This window comes from Pelodiscus sinensis, chromosome 27 (genome assembly GCF_052426305.1).
Source record: "Pelodiscus sinensis isolate ZL-2025 chromosome 27, ASM5242630v1, whole genome shotgun sequence".
Classification (NCBI taxonomy): Eukaryota; Metazoa; Chordata; order Testudines; family Trionychidae; genus Pelodiscus; species Pelodiscus sinensis.
The window spans coordinates 14,642,438-14,656,635 of record NC_143078.1 but is presented as its reverse complement, the minus strand read 5'-3'; the positions used below and the strand labels follow the sequence as shown (position 1 = coordinate 14,656,635).

Here is a 14,198-nt window from a genome sequence, read left to right as displayed (position 1 = left end):
GTGCATGCTTTTCCCCCCACCCCCTGCACTGTATGGTCATGTTTTATCCTGGAGGATCTTGGCTCTTGTGTGCCCACGGGACGGGTAAGAAATGAGGTTGCTCTGAGGTCAGGGAGAGGCATTGCTTTGGCCTTTTCGGGTTTCCTGTGCCTCCACCCTCTCGCCAGTCCCCACGCCCCGCCTGATGGGTTGCGTGCCCTGAACTTGGAAAAGAGAAAATTGTCCTTCAAGGATACCCTCGTATATTACACTCCACCGTACCCAGTTCTATTCCTTATCTTTGCTCACGACATTAACAACCCCATGTGGCTAGGAGTGGCTGTGTACACATACTGATATAAGAGTATCGAAAAGCAAAGCCAAAATCCTAGCTCAGGCTCGCCAAGAGGCCCATAAACTCCCCCAAGGCCCCCTTCCCCCCCCCCCCCAGCCACGGCCGAAGCCACAAGGAGGAGAGGGCACGCCGTTTGTAAAAAGGCAGCAATTTATTTTGGATATGCTCATTATCAAACCCAGAAAAGACCTCGTGCATTCGCCAGAGCCGGGCGCGCTGTACACAGGCCTTGGGAGGCCAGGAGCACCTTAGTTCAGTCCAGCTGAATATGGAGAACAGTCGTCGGGTCGAAGGTGCTTCCAGGACGCTCACAATCACACAAGATCAAGCTTATTGATGAAAAAATAGCTCTCTATGTACAATATATACCCTCTGTTAGTGGGACATAAATTAGAAGCGGGAGGCAGCGTGGCGTGGGAGACGGGGATGGAGTCAAATGCCCAAAGTACAAGGAGGGAGGTTCGGCTGGATGCCGCGACTGTTGTCACGGTCCCTCCGCCGCCGTCTGAAATTCACAGTTCGCTCTGACCCCCTTGGGCCGAGGCGGCGTCACACGCGCTAAGCAGAAGAAGGGGGCCAATCCTGGAGCAGCAGGCGACGCGTACCAGCGCACAGCCCGCCTGGCTGGCAAAAACGGGGCTCAGCATCTGCGCTCTTCACGCCGTCTGTCAAACGGGGGCCCACGGGTGCAGCCCACTTCCCGCACCGCCGCTGAGCGCCCCGGGCGCCCGTGCTCTGCTCGGAAGTCTCCCGAAGTCGAGAACGGAGCGCGGCCCTTCCTCCACCCAGGTTTTGCCAACGGGCAGTCACTGTAATCCCACTGGCCAAGAGTCCAGCAACGCAACAGATAATGGTTTACAATAACCTACTTGAGCCAAAATATCAGCTGTAGATACCGAGGTGCCGGCGGGTAACCAGCACGTACACTTGTGCCCCGAGGATGGGGCTGGAGGCTAACACACTGCCCAGGACAGCAGCTTTGGGTTCCAACCGTCTGACAAACACGCTTGTCTAAGGATCCCTTGGCTCTCGCCCCTGGGCCAGACGGGCAGAGCCCGAGTCCTCATAAGGTTCCCCTGGGCTCCTTATTTTCGGGTCGAGACTTCCTCCTCCTTCCAGCCGCTGGAGTTCTTCCCAAACTTGTAGACCAGCCGCCTCCCGTCGACCCGCTCCAGGATCTCCCGCTTGTAGTAGTACCTGGAAGGGAAGGACGGGGCATCAGCAACGTGGGCGGGGGGGCAGGGTGGCGGCTGTCTGGGAAGGGGTGGGCGCTGGGGACAGTGGCAGGGAAGCTCAGGGAGGAACTCCAAGGGCAGGCTAGGGGAGCAAAGTCTGGAGCCGGGCTCTGGAGTCTTGGAGACAGGCGGGGGCTCCCTTGCCTTGTGTCCCCTGGACGGGACGGGGGTTCCCGGGACACCCACCTCATGGCCCGGCTCAGCTTCTCGTAGGTCATGCTGCTGTTCTTCTTCTTCTGCCCCCAGAGCTGGGCCACCGCCTCCGAGCGCAGGAACTTGAAGACGCCCTCGCGCCGGTCCTCCCACTTCATCAGCCCCTCGTTCAGCTCGGGGTGCAGCAGGATGTCCCGGATAAACTCCCACAGGTGAGTCCCTCTGGGGGCTGCAACAGAGAGGAGGGACGGTCCGGTCCAGGTCAGGGCTCTGCCCAGCTGTGGCCCCGGTGCCCCGGCCAGCTGGGGAGGTCCTGTGGTGACTGGGGCAGCTCCCTGCACTCCGGGAACCAGAGGGGGTGCAGAAGGGCCATTGGGCAGCTGTGCCCAGCCAGAGGGGAGGGGCTGAGAGTGCAGTCACACCGATCCGACTTAGCAGCAGTCCTTAGGGATTCCTGGGCCATCCGCAACCACCTGCCACGGACTGGCGCCCCGATCCTTCCTCCCACCGCCCCGCCCCGCCCGCCAGCGAGACCGCCGGGCACGTACAGTGCTTGCTCTTCTTGGTGTCCAGGCAGTCTCTGTTCTCCTTGCTGAGCTTCCGGGGCCGGCCCCTTTTCCGCTTGCCGTGCTTGCTGTCCCCTTTCTCGTAGTCGGCACAGCCATCTGCGCAAGAGGGGGGGGGTTACTGGGCTTGCCCCCTCCCAGCTTCCACTCCTGGGTCTTTAGAAGCAGAACTACCAGGGGCCCCTGCAGGTTCAGCCAGCCCGTGATGGGGGACACCCCCGGCTCCTCGCCTGGGTGCCGGTTGGAAGGGGCGCCAGGGATTGTATTGTGCGCCGGGTGGCGTCCGATCTCGGCCTGCGGGAGCGCAAAGCCCCCTGGCGAGTGCCCAGCCCCCACCCAGCCCGCGGTGCTGCTGGCATCCACCCTGTAGCCCCCATGGCGCCGGCAGTGGCTGAGGCAGAGGGTCTCAAAGGCAGATCGCAACCCCCCCCACCCCTGCTCCATGCAGCCCCTTGGCACAAAGCAGGGGCAGATGGAGAACCCAGGGTCAAAGACTTGGCTTCTCCTTGCCCCGGCTCCATTCCGGCCAGACCGCCAGTGTGTGGGGCTGGGCTGGACCCCTCCTGTCTGGATACCAGGCAGATACCTAGCGCCTGGAAGTCTCTTCCCCCCCCCCCCCCCACACACACCAGACAGAGAACTAAACCCAGCTGCCTCTAGCAGGGGTCAGTTCTCAGCCTCCTCCCCAGGCCAGGGACCCAGCCAAGCTCTCTCCAGTGGGAAGGGGCCTGTCCCTTCCCTCTCGGACCCAAATCCACAAACTCGTCTGTCCCCAACTCACCGTTCGAGGAGAAGAGTTTCAGTTCTGTCGGGTCGAGATCTAGGTCACTTCCACCGGAGTCTTGAGAGCAGGGGCTGCGGGACGTCCCGGTGCCTGGGAGGCAAAGGGAAAAGAGGCTTGGATTTCCAGTTATTCCCCTCCAGAAATACTTCCGAGCAGCCAGGCACACCACCCGCTCCCCGGGAGGTGGTCTGCACCACGGCAGGGCCACCGTCTCCAGCTGAGACCCAGCTGCAGGGCTGTGCCCCATCCCCAGAGAGAAGCAGACGCCACACGCGAGGATGCAGGGTCGGTCTGGACTGATGGGCGAGCCCTGGCTGTCAGGCTGCTGGCCTGGCGTGTAAGGGCTGTACCTGAGACAGAGATGTCGGAGCTGCCTGGAGACAGAGCACCGGAAAAGTAGCTCAAGTCAGCCTGGTAGAAAGGGTTTGCGGATTTCATCTCCTCCAGGGATTCCTTCGTGCATGAGTTCCCCAGCTCTAGACGCAGGGGAGGAAAGGGTGAGCCCGGTCCATGGTAGGGACATGCCATGGGAGGGGCCACAAGGCGTGGCTGGGGTGTGTCTCTTACCGGAGGCACCGGAGTTCAGGAAGATCTCTTGGGAAGACGCGTCATCCTTCTCCAGCAGGTCAATGATCCAGCTCAGCTCATCCGAGATCGAGACTGCGGGAGGGGGAGCACAGGAATGAATCGTGTTTGGCCTGGACACGGGGACGTCCAACCGCTCCCCTGGGTGCCGAGCGAGCCGATGGTGCCTGGGTGCGAGCCCTGGCACAGGGCCATCGAGAGCTCCCTTCTCAGCAGAGTCTGGGGGCAGGATGGGCCTAGCCCCAGGTAAAGGACAGCAGAGCCGGGGGCCAAGCCAGCCTGGAGGGCCTGGCGCAGGCTCTCCCCAGGGCGGGCTGGTGGGCGTGGGGCAGGGGACGGGCTGTGCTAGGCCATGGACACTCACTGATCTCGTGGAGGCGGCTGTACAGCTCGTCCCCGAGGGGCCCGAAGACGAGCCGCAGCTGCTCCTGCGTGCAGTGGCAGAGCGTGTAGCCGTCCATGTTGCAGCAGGAGAAGTTGATGGCGCTGGCGTCATACTTGTTCTTCTCCACGTGGTAGCTGATCCACTCCAGCACCTGCGCCTTGCTCCAGAGGTAGGGGAACTCGCTGAACCACGCCGGCTTCTCTGCGGGGGACAAGGGCAGGGCTCAGGGGCGCCGCGCTCCCGACGGCGGGGCGGTAGCCTGGCACCAGACTGGCAGGCTGGGAAGGGCTGTGGGTGTGCTGCGTCACGGGGAAGGGGAGGCGTTGGCTCGCCTGGGCATGGAGCCAGACGGGTGGCGGGTATCTTGCTTAGTCACCATGACAGCACGGACACCTGGCGACTGCCCCTTTCTCTCGGGTCCCCCCGTGGCCTGACGGCAGGGCCGAGGGAACGGCGGAGCCCAGGGAAGGACACTGCAGCCCCGCCTCCCCATCCCAACCACCCCAGAGTGATCTTCCCCCTTACCCTAGCCCAGCCGGCTAGTGGCCCAACCAGCCAGTCCCCCATCTCCCACGGCAGTAAACTCTGACGCTGCGGAGGAAGGGAGGTGAACTCCCCACCTGCCCTCACAGCCCACCCACCTCCCCTTAATGCACCTGGGGCAAATCCCAGGAACACTTTGCACCTTCAAAACCTCCTCCATCCAGCCTCCATTGGCACCCATACCTGGCCGGCACCCCCTCGGGCAGCTATGGGAAGTAGCTTTTAGAGAGGGAAACTGAGGCACGGAGCAGGTGAGAGGCTTCTCCAGGTCACCCAGCAGCAGAAGTGGGGATAGAATTCAGGTCTCCTAAACCCCTGTCCTCACTACTAGGCAACGCTGTCTCCTATCCCATGGGCAGGAATCCCGGCTGGTGAGTCACATCAGGCCTGACTCATGACCGTCACTGTTGGTCTCTGCCCAGCTGGCCTCACCTGGGCTCTCGGCGGGCGGCACAAGGCTGTCCTCCTTCCCCAGGTGTGCCAGCAGCTCCAGGGGCGGCTGGGCCTCCTCCGGCTGGTACATGGCGCTGATGTAGTTGGAGAAGATGTTGCTGATTTCGCAGGATCCCGCCATGAAGCTCTGCCAAGAGATCGCAGCTGTCAGCCTGGCTCCTGGAGCGCTGCCTGCAGGCCACGTTGCCCAGCGAGCCCTGGAACCGGGCTAGGTATGGCCGGGGAGCCTGCAGCCCGCCCCAGGAGACAGGTCACAGCCAGCGTGTTCCCAGACTGGCGCCTTTCCACCCCCACTCCTCTCGTGGTCCATCTTTCATGTGTTCCGAGGCCTCCTTCCATCCGCGGCACAGCTACCCAGCCGGGAGGAAGGGACTCGGAGTCTCCTGCTTAGCAGGTTTATCGCACTGGAATTTGCAGAGATCCGTGTGGTTTGGCTGCTCTGTCTCCACTCCCCCCGCTGCCCGTTCTCCCAAAGGACCCTCCGGTTCCCCTGCAACCCAGGGCCGCTCCCTGTCTCCCTCCCATTAGCGCCCCGGGCAAAGCGGATTCCAGTCCTCGGACCCAGTCTTCCTGGACCCGGAGCAGCACCTGTCCCAGCATCAAGGTGCCTGCCTGGGCATGAAACTGGCAAGCGGGCATGTTTGCACTCACCTGGCCCGGCCCTGGGCGGCGAGTGCTTTCTACCCCCGGTGTGGCCCCCAGGTGGCTGGCGGATAAAAAGCAGCATCCCCCGCTAGCCAGACACCGGTGACGTGGAAGAGCCCCCAGAAAGCACGGCCGGTGCACGCGGGCTTTGGTACCTACCGCAGCGCTCCTGGCAGCAGCAGCTAATCCACAGACAGCGAAGGGAGGTTGTACACACACCGAGCCGCGCACTGGCTGTTACCCACGGCTCATCTGTGCCTTAGCCCTCAGCGCCTACGCCTAGAGGCGGCCGCTCCCGGGTAGCTGGCCTTATATCGCGGGTGGCTTCGGTAACATGATCTCGCGGCTCTAGGGGAATTCCTAGCTCAAGCATTCATGCTCCCAGCTCCATCGAATTTGCATAATAGGTGCCACCTGGCTCCATGCCAGCGCTGTCTTGCCGGGAAATCAGGGCTGGCCAGTTTAATGATTGTCAGATCCCTCGCCCAGCCTGTGCCAGTGTCTCACCCTCACCGTGTTATTCTCTCCTTCTAATCGCCTGTGTTTGCTCACAAAAGCAGGTTCACCAGCCATCTCCTCCCCGCCTGGGAGTAGCACCCGGGTAAGGGGCTGGCGTGCCAGCCGAGCCTCTCCCTGCCAGGAGCCGGGAGTCCGGCTTGGCAAAGGGGGCAGCTGTGGCCAAGCAAACCTGCCCTGTGCACCCCTCCCCGCAAACCCGCCGTTCCCTTTGGCTGAGCTAAGAACCTCAGCTCCAGCCCTGGGCCCCCCGAAAGTCTGGAGCTGGAGTTTAGGTTCAGCCCGGCCTCTGCAAGTGACCACCCGAAAATGGGCACTGCCCCAGCTGGAGTGTAACCAGCCTGGCGTGGGGGAACCTCCTCCCTCCAGGGCACCCAAGGGTGCGACAGGCCCTAAGCATCACCCAGCCAGGCCGGAGCTGGGCTGGGTCCTGGGAGGCAGCTGATTTGGGTGTCAATGGGGCAGAGGGAAGAATGCATTTCCCCGTGTAGGCGTGGCTTTAGTTCTGACCAGCTCCAGCTGGGCTGGCCCCTTCTGCCCCTCAACTTCCAGGCGCTGAAGAGGGCTGTTTATCCCAGCTCCGCCTACATCACACACACACACGCACACACACACACACACGGACAGATGGGGGATTTTGTGCTGAGGCTGCAGACCACCCCCGCATCTGGAGGTCACCACATACAGGCCATGTCCTGGCCTGGAAGGGACGGCTGACAGCACCACAACACACACACAATGCTCGACAATACATACGTGCACTCACACACACGTGCTGGGCGCCGCACTGCCCCAGTCGAACCCCGAAATGCCAACAGGTCCAGGCAACCCAGCTGGGCGCCCTGGAACGGGACAGCTAACTGGCCGCTCAGGTCGCTTGTGTGTCACCCCTCTGCCCAGTGACGTCACCCGGTTACCTCACGCCTGGGAAAACTGCCCTGGCCTCCGACTTCCCCAGGCCGGGCTGTGATGTCATCCAGAGGCAGCAAGTCAAGCTGCCTAATGACCCAGCCTCGTTTCGTTATTTTTAATGACACTCATCAGTGCACGGTGTGCAAGTGGGACTCCACCCAGCCTTTGCTTTCTGGGCGCTTCACCTGCAAGTGTGGCGCCCACCCTGTGCATGGGGACCAGCAGCCATTGCACGCTCACACGCACACCCCTACACCTGGCCCTCTCCCCTGGCTTTACACACACACACACACATACACACACCCTCCAGGCTTCATGCTTCACACACACACTGTGCATGGGGACCAGCAGCCATTGCGCGCTCACACACACACCCCTACACCCGGCCCTCTCTCCTGGCTTTACACACACACACACACACACACACACCCTCCAGGCTTCATGCTTCACACACACACTGTGCATGGGGACCAGCAGCCATTGCGTGCTCACACACACACACACACAAAGCTCCCTCTCCTGGCTCACAAAGCCCCCTCTCCTGGCTTCAGGCTTCACACACACACACACACACACACACACTCTCTCTCTCTCTCTCACTCTGTGTGGGAACCAGCAGCCATTGCATGCGCGCGGCACACACACACACACACACAAACACACCCCTCTCCTTGCTTCAGGCTTCACACACACACACACAGTTCCCTCTCCTGGCTTCAGGCTTCACAGACACACGTACACTGTGCGTGGGGACGAGCAGCCATTGCGAGTGCGCACAAACACGCACACACGTAGTTTGCAAGCCACGTCTGGCAGAGGAGGCGGGTGGCACAAAGCAGAGGAGCTACAGAACGGGCCCCGTTTGCCAGGCTCTGGTGCCGTGTGCTGGCCTGTCCTCGCCCCAGGACGGGGCACTATTCTCCCTCACTGGAGGCCGAGGCTTGGCTATCCCTGTCCTAGCTCCTGGACCCTCCCCCTGCCCTCTCGCCCCCGAGGCCACTTCCCTCTGCGGCCCACACGCAGCCCCCTCAGGGCGGCACGGGGCAGGCCTTTCTCACGGCCCCCTCTCAGGCTGCGCCTCGGTGGGAAATGCCCCCTGGTCTCCCTGCCCCACATCCAACGGGCCCCAGAGGCCCGAGTTGGAAAAGCCTCTTTTGGCCCTGCTGAGCCTGGCGCCTGCCCAGGCACCGTGCAGCCGGGCTGAGCTCCAAGGTGCAGGGGCCCAGGGAGCAGCGGTGGCCGGTCGCGCTGATGCGGCCCCGGTGGTTCTCTCCAGCCCGCTCCCACTTGTGCACCTGCCGGACAACAGGTGCGGCTGGCACACGGCTGGGGCCTCGTCGCCCTCTGGTGGCCAAGCTTGGCGGCGTCCTTTGGGGGGACCCGTTCAGCTGCTGGGGTGATTGGCACAGGGTGGAGAATATGCCCCCGGTGAGCACAGGGCTGTTTGGGCAGGCAAGGGCCGGTTTGCAGAGGGGTGGCGGCGCTGGAGGATACTGTTACCTCTCAGCAGGTTTTGAAATGTGTTTTCAGTCTGCCCTGGAACCACAACAGAAGCTTTCCAAGGAATTGCACTGGGCAGGGGGGGGATCAGAGCTGGAGGGAAGGGTCCGTGAGTTACCATGCTCTTAGCCACGCTCCCTGCACAGAGCTAGCGCCTGGGATCCCTGGCAGGAGCAAGGCCCCATCCCATGCCTGTTTGCTACCCAAGCTGGGTGGTGCTGGCCCCACGCTTTCAAGCTTTTCCCTGGAACCACCAGGACTAGAAATGGGCCTTTTATTTCCAAAAATGCAAGCGGAGAGTCTCGTGAAATCACATGACTCCGGGAGCTGGGGCTGGGCAGATCCTGCCCTCCAAACAGCACAAGGTTCACCGGCCAGTCCCAAGAGCTGGCGCCACTGGAGATGCTCAGCCTGGAACTGCTCCGTCCCCAGACCCGCTGCCCCAGCAAGGCCGCACTGCGCTTGCTCGCTCCCAACTCGGGGGTCCCGGGCAATGGCGCCCGATCTGCAGCGCCCCGTTCCCCGCAGCCTGGCGGAGCGAGGTCAGGGAGCGACTCGAGGGGGGAGCAGGTGGGACGGGGTTAGGGGGTGCCCTAGACCAACTGACAGACGGACAGGTTCATTCTTCAGAGAGAGAGAGACACCTGGGGAGAGAAACCTGAGGGGGGATGAGGTGTAACCTGGCAGGGTGTGCGCACGGGTGTGCATATTTGTGTTTGTGTGTGATCTGACAGAGCCAGTGTGTGTGTGTGAGAGAGAGAGAGATTGTATACATGTTTGTGTGTGATCAGACACAGCCAGTGTGTGTGTGTGTGTGTGTGTGTGTGTGTGTGTGTGTGTGTGTGTGTGTGTGTGTGAGATTGTATGCATGTTTGTGTGTGATCAGACACAGCCAGTGTGTGTGTGTGTGTGTGTGTGGGTGTGTGTGTGTGTGTGAGAGAGAGAGAGAGAGATTGTATACATGTTTGTGTGTGATCAGACAGCCGTGTGTGTGTGTGTGTGTGTGTGTGTGAGATTGTATGCATGTTTGTGTGTGATCAGACAGAGCCAGGGTGTGTGTGTGTGTGAGAGAGAGAGAGAGAGAGAGAGAAGAGGAGATATAGCCTCCAGCACTTTGTCCTCCACAACGTCCTTCCAGTGCCCTGTGCTGGGGTGGGGCTAATTGTCCCTGGGGCAGACAGTGGGGGGGGGGGGTGTCCCAGTGCTGCAGGCGTCCCCAGGGATCCTCGTCCCTGAGCGATGGGCTGGCGCTGGGCCTTGCTGCAAGCCGCCCCTCCCTCCTGGTGACTGACAGTGGGGAAGGGGCGTCCCAGCCCCTTGCTCCTGGGAGCTCTCTGGGCCAGCAGCTCTCCCAGGCTTCCCACCTCTCCTAGCCAATGCCGGACCCTCTCCCCGTGCGCCGCTCTCATGGCGCAGTCATGGCGTCTGCACGTGACCCAGCCACTGCTCAGCTTTCGAAGGGGTGGGCTGGCTCTGCCCAGGGGTGTCCCTCTATTCACTCAATCCCTCTGCTAACGCCGTTCCCAAAACCCGCCGAGCGCTCCTCCCCCAACACCTTGTGGCCGTGAGTTCCACAGGTTGCTCATCAGCCGAGACTGGCAGAGAAGAGCCAGGCGGGCCGTGAGCTGGAAGTCACCGCACTGCACAGGCATTGCCCATAGTGGGCACTGGGCTCTTGGCAGTGGGGCAGACAGTGGGAAGTGCCCTCTTTGCCCCCAGCCTTCAGCACGGCGGCGACCAGGCGCACTCAGGAGAGCCACCGCAGGGCTCAGGCAGGACTCGGCGCCTGCGTGGGTATCGATGTGGGCGCGAGACATGGGCACAAAGGCTGCAGAATGTCGCGTGACCAGTCGGTTGGGGTTCCATGGGCGTGTGGGCATCACACCCGCCCACCGTCCCTCTCCCTGAGGCCTGGTCCCAGGGCCTCGGCTGGCCAGCTGCTCACACAGGCACAGCCCTGCGAGCTCCAAGCGAGCCTGTGGGGAGAGGTGGGTGTTTCGGCCTCTGTGCGTGCAGGGCTGGTTTGTTCCAGCTCGCCGCCTGCTGCCCCTAACCTGCTCCGGGCAGGATGGGCCTGAGCGTGTGGGGCTAGGCTACCGCTGGCTGCATCCCTGCCGTGCCCCTGAGTTCAGCACAGAACTGCTCACGGGCCCAGCTGTGCCCAGGGCAGAGTGGGAATTTCCATGGTGGGAGGCCAGTGGCACGCTTGCCTCTGCCTCGGGCAGGGCTGCTGGCTCCCAGGAATGCAGGAGAACCGGATCCATGCCCCGCGGCACCGCACACGCCTGCCCCAAGCCTGTTTGCTGCTCCTCCCTGGGCAGCAGTCGCACGCCAGCTGGGGGGGGGGAGGCTGTGCCCAGTTACCCGCATGCCACGCTAGCTGCAGGGGCTGCTGGCCCGGGGTTCTCGGCGGGGCAGAGTGGACAGGAGGCTGGCACTGGGCTCCAGGGAACATGGAACCCCTTGTTCTCCAGCTGTTTCAATCGCCCTTTGCTGCTTCTTCCCATCCCTCTACTGCCCAGCCAGCAGTGCCACTCCTGTAGAGCTCCACGCCACTCCGGACCCGCCTGGCCCACCGCGCGCTCCCACGGGAACCCAGGCTAGGGCAGCTGGCCCCCAGGCTGTGGGGCTGCCCCTGTGCTTGTGCAGCCGCTAGCTGAGCAGACAGCAGGCAGGGTGGGCGACAGCCCGTGCCCTCCCAAAGCCCCGCCTGCGGGGAAGGAGGCTGGCCACTCCCGGGGGAAGCGCACCCAGAGCTGACATCTCAGCCCCAGCTCCTGCAGTCCCTGGGGCGAGGCCCTGCGCCCGGAGGAGCCAGGCCGCCTGGAGCTGGCTGAGCCCGTTTCAGTGGCCCGTGCTCAGGTGCTGCCGCTCGGGGACTCGGTGCCACGCAAGCCGCCCACGACGGCTCCTGAGCGTGGCCTCTTGGTTCCCCGGGGGGTGGGCTCAGGCGCCCCGGCCCCTGCTCTGGGGTGCCAGCGTGTTGGGGGAGGGGCGTGGGGGGAAACGTCCACCAGCTCACCTTTTCCCTCTGGGGCTAATTGTCCCTGGGGCGGACAGTGGGGGGGGGGTGTCCCCCCCCCACGGCTCTGCACTGCTGGAGCCACAGCTCCTGGGGAGCCCTGGCAGGCCGCGGGGGAGACTGTCGGCTCGCTAGGCCGCCGGAGGCAGGGGCCCGGTTGCTGCTCCCATGGAGGGACTGGGAATGTGTCCCCACCCCCCACAGCGGGTGCTGGGCAGAGCATCTTCATTTCAGCTTAGGGGCACAGCAGTCGGGTCAAGCGCTCAGACCCCTCAAGTCCACACACACCCCTGCCCCCATACATACACACACCACACACACACACCCCTGCCCCCATACATACACACACCACACACACACACCCCTGCCCCATACATACACACACCACACACACACACACCCCTGCCCCCATACATACACACACCACACACACACACCCCTGCCCCCATACATACACACACCACACACACACACACCCCTGCCCCCATACATACACACACCACACACACACACCCCTGCCCCCATACATACACACCACACACACACACACCCCTGCCCCCATACATACACACACCACACACACACACACCCCTGCCCCCATACATACACACACCACACACACACACCCCTGCCCCCATACAGACACACACACACACACACACACACCCCTGCCCCCATACATACACACACCACACACACACACCCCTGCCCCATACATACACACACCACACACACACACCCCTGCCCCCATACATACACACACCACACACACACACACCCCTGCCCCCATACATACACACACCACACACACACACCCCTGCCCCATACATACACACACCACACACACACACCCCTGACACACACACACACCACACACACACACCCCTGCCCCATACATACACACACCACACACACACAGACACACACCACACACACACACACATACATACACCCACACACCACATACATCCCTGCACACACATACATGCACACCCCCCACACATACACACCACACCCACACCTCTGCTCCCATACATATACATACACCCCCCTGTGACAGGGCGTTCACCCTGCACTGGCCCTTTAAGAACAAACCCCAGCCTGGAGCAGGGTCTGGGAGTTTGGCCCCAGCTGAGGCCAGGTTAGATGATTGGGGCCCAGCTGGGACCCATGCTCCGGCGGTAGCAGGAGGCTCCCTGGCGCTAGGGCAGGGCTGGGGGAGCTCTGGCCAAGCAAACCCCCAGACTGCAGGGCCTGAGGAAGGGCCCGCTGAGGAAACAACCAACCCCGGAAGGGGGCTCAGACTGCCGGGGGCAGTGCCGGAGGGCAGCGTCCGGAAGAGAACGCCGCAGCCTGGAGGAGAGAGGGGACACACCACCGGAGGGAAGGTGCCCTGCCAGCAGAAGAAGCTAATTCTGTGGACGGCCGGCCGGGGGTGCTATGGTGGTGAGTGAACCCCCTCACACCCCCCTACATACATGCCTACACCCCCACATCCCTACCCCATACATATATCCATACACACACCCTCACACACATGCACCACACACTCACACTCCGCCCCACCCCTCAGACTACAGCACACAGAGCCTGCACGTTGCCACACGGGGCTCCTTAGCTCGGCCCATTTGAGCCCGTCCCACAGCAGGTCCGAGGCGAGCGCAGCCGTGGGCAGAACTGGGCTGCGCCGGCGCCAGGGGCCGGGCGAGATGTCACTGGGGAGCTCTGCCCGCTCTGGCCCACGGGACAGCTGGGCAAACTGAGCCCAGAGGGGCTGCGGGGGCTCGAGAACGGGGGGGGGGGAGAGGAGGGTCAGGCTGCAGGGAGTGGGGAGCAGCCCGTGGTTGATTTATCAGGGTGAGGGTGAAGCTCACCCATGCCAAGCTGTGGGCACCACCTGCTGGCCACCGCGGAGCACGACAACGGCCCATGCTGCTGGGGATCTGCTGATGGGCCAATGCCTGGGCAGGCGTAGGAAGGCAAAGATGCCCCACCCCACAGCTCGCCCTGCTCCGAGCCAGGCCCGCCCCCCCCTCGGGGTCACAGGCCAGAGGCGATACCCCAACCGCAGGGCACTCTTCTCCCGTCAGCATCACCGCTCTGCAGCCTGGGCCCTTCTGCCCCACAGCCGGGGTGGGAGGGAGCGACTCCTGCCTGAGAGCCTGGAGGGCACGAATTCCTTAGGTGGCCGGGGAGGGGCTCAGGGTGGGGAGATAACAGTGTGGCAGCTGGCCAGTTTCGGTCCCTGCCCCATTGCCCTGGGCTTTGCACCGGGTGGAGCCAGACAGGGCCCCCTCCGCAGGGTACGAGGGGTACAGGCTACACAGCCCAAGCTCCCTCAGGCACAGCCTGGCTTCTCCATGCATGCCGGCTAGGGCCCGGGGGGGGGGCAGTGACTGCCGTAAGAACAAGCCCCACGCCCCAGGTGTGTGCAGCGGAGGGGAAGGGGCATAGTCATGTGCTTATAGCGGTACTAACGCTGAGCAGGCAGAACACACTGCCCCCGCGTCCCGCGTGGTGCTGGGAACTCCCCCAGGGCACCGTGCACTGGGGGCTCTGCACCAG

The 14,198-nt window shown here is 63.0% G+C and overlaps 1 protein-coding gene across 1 annotated transcript; it reads right to left on the bottom strand.

Annotated features, from left to right (window-relative positions):
* Positions 1 to 466: 466 nt before the first annotated feature.
* On the bottom strand, positions 467 to 6,001 carry ELF3 (E74 like ETS transcription factor 3). Its single transcript, XM_075910225.2, has 9 exons — positions 5,843 to 6,001; positions 5,018 to 5,165; positions 4,022 to 4,243; positions 3,640 to 3,732; positions 3,423 to 3,548; positions 3,070 to 3,162; positions 2,271 to 2,387; positions 1,756 to 1,951; positions 467 to 1,531 (listed from the first exon to the last, which is right to left on the bottom strand). Exons 2-9 carry the CDS (start codon positions 5,157 to 5,159, stop codon positions 1,420 to 1,422), a joined length of 1,101 nt encoding a protein of 366 aa, XP_075766340.2. The 5' UTR covers positions 5,160 to 5,165; positions 5,843 to 6,001; the 3' UTR covers positions 467 to 1,419.
* Between the last annotated feature and the right edge of the window lie 8,197 nt (positions 6,002 to 14,198).

Bases quoted from the DNA above. Each gene is read 5' to 3' on its own strand.
- ELF3 (XM_075910225.2), bottom strand. From the start codon at position 5,159: ATGGCGGGATCCTGCGAAATCAGCAACATCTTCTCCAACTACATCAGC. The intron at 3,733-4,021 runs GTGAGTGTCCAT...CCCCTCCCGCAG, and splicing joins CAGCCGCCTCCACGAGATCA to TCTCGATCTCGGATGAGCTG. The intron at 3,163-3,422 runs GTACAGCCCTTA...TTTGCCTCCCAG, and splicing joins CTCCGACATCTCTGTCTCAG to GCACCGGGACGTCCCGCAGC.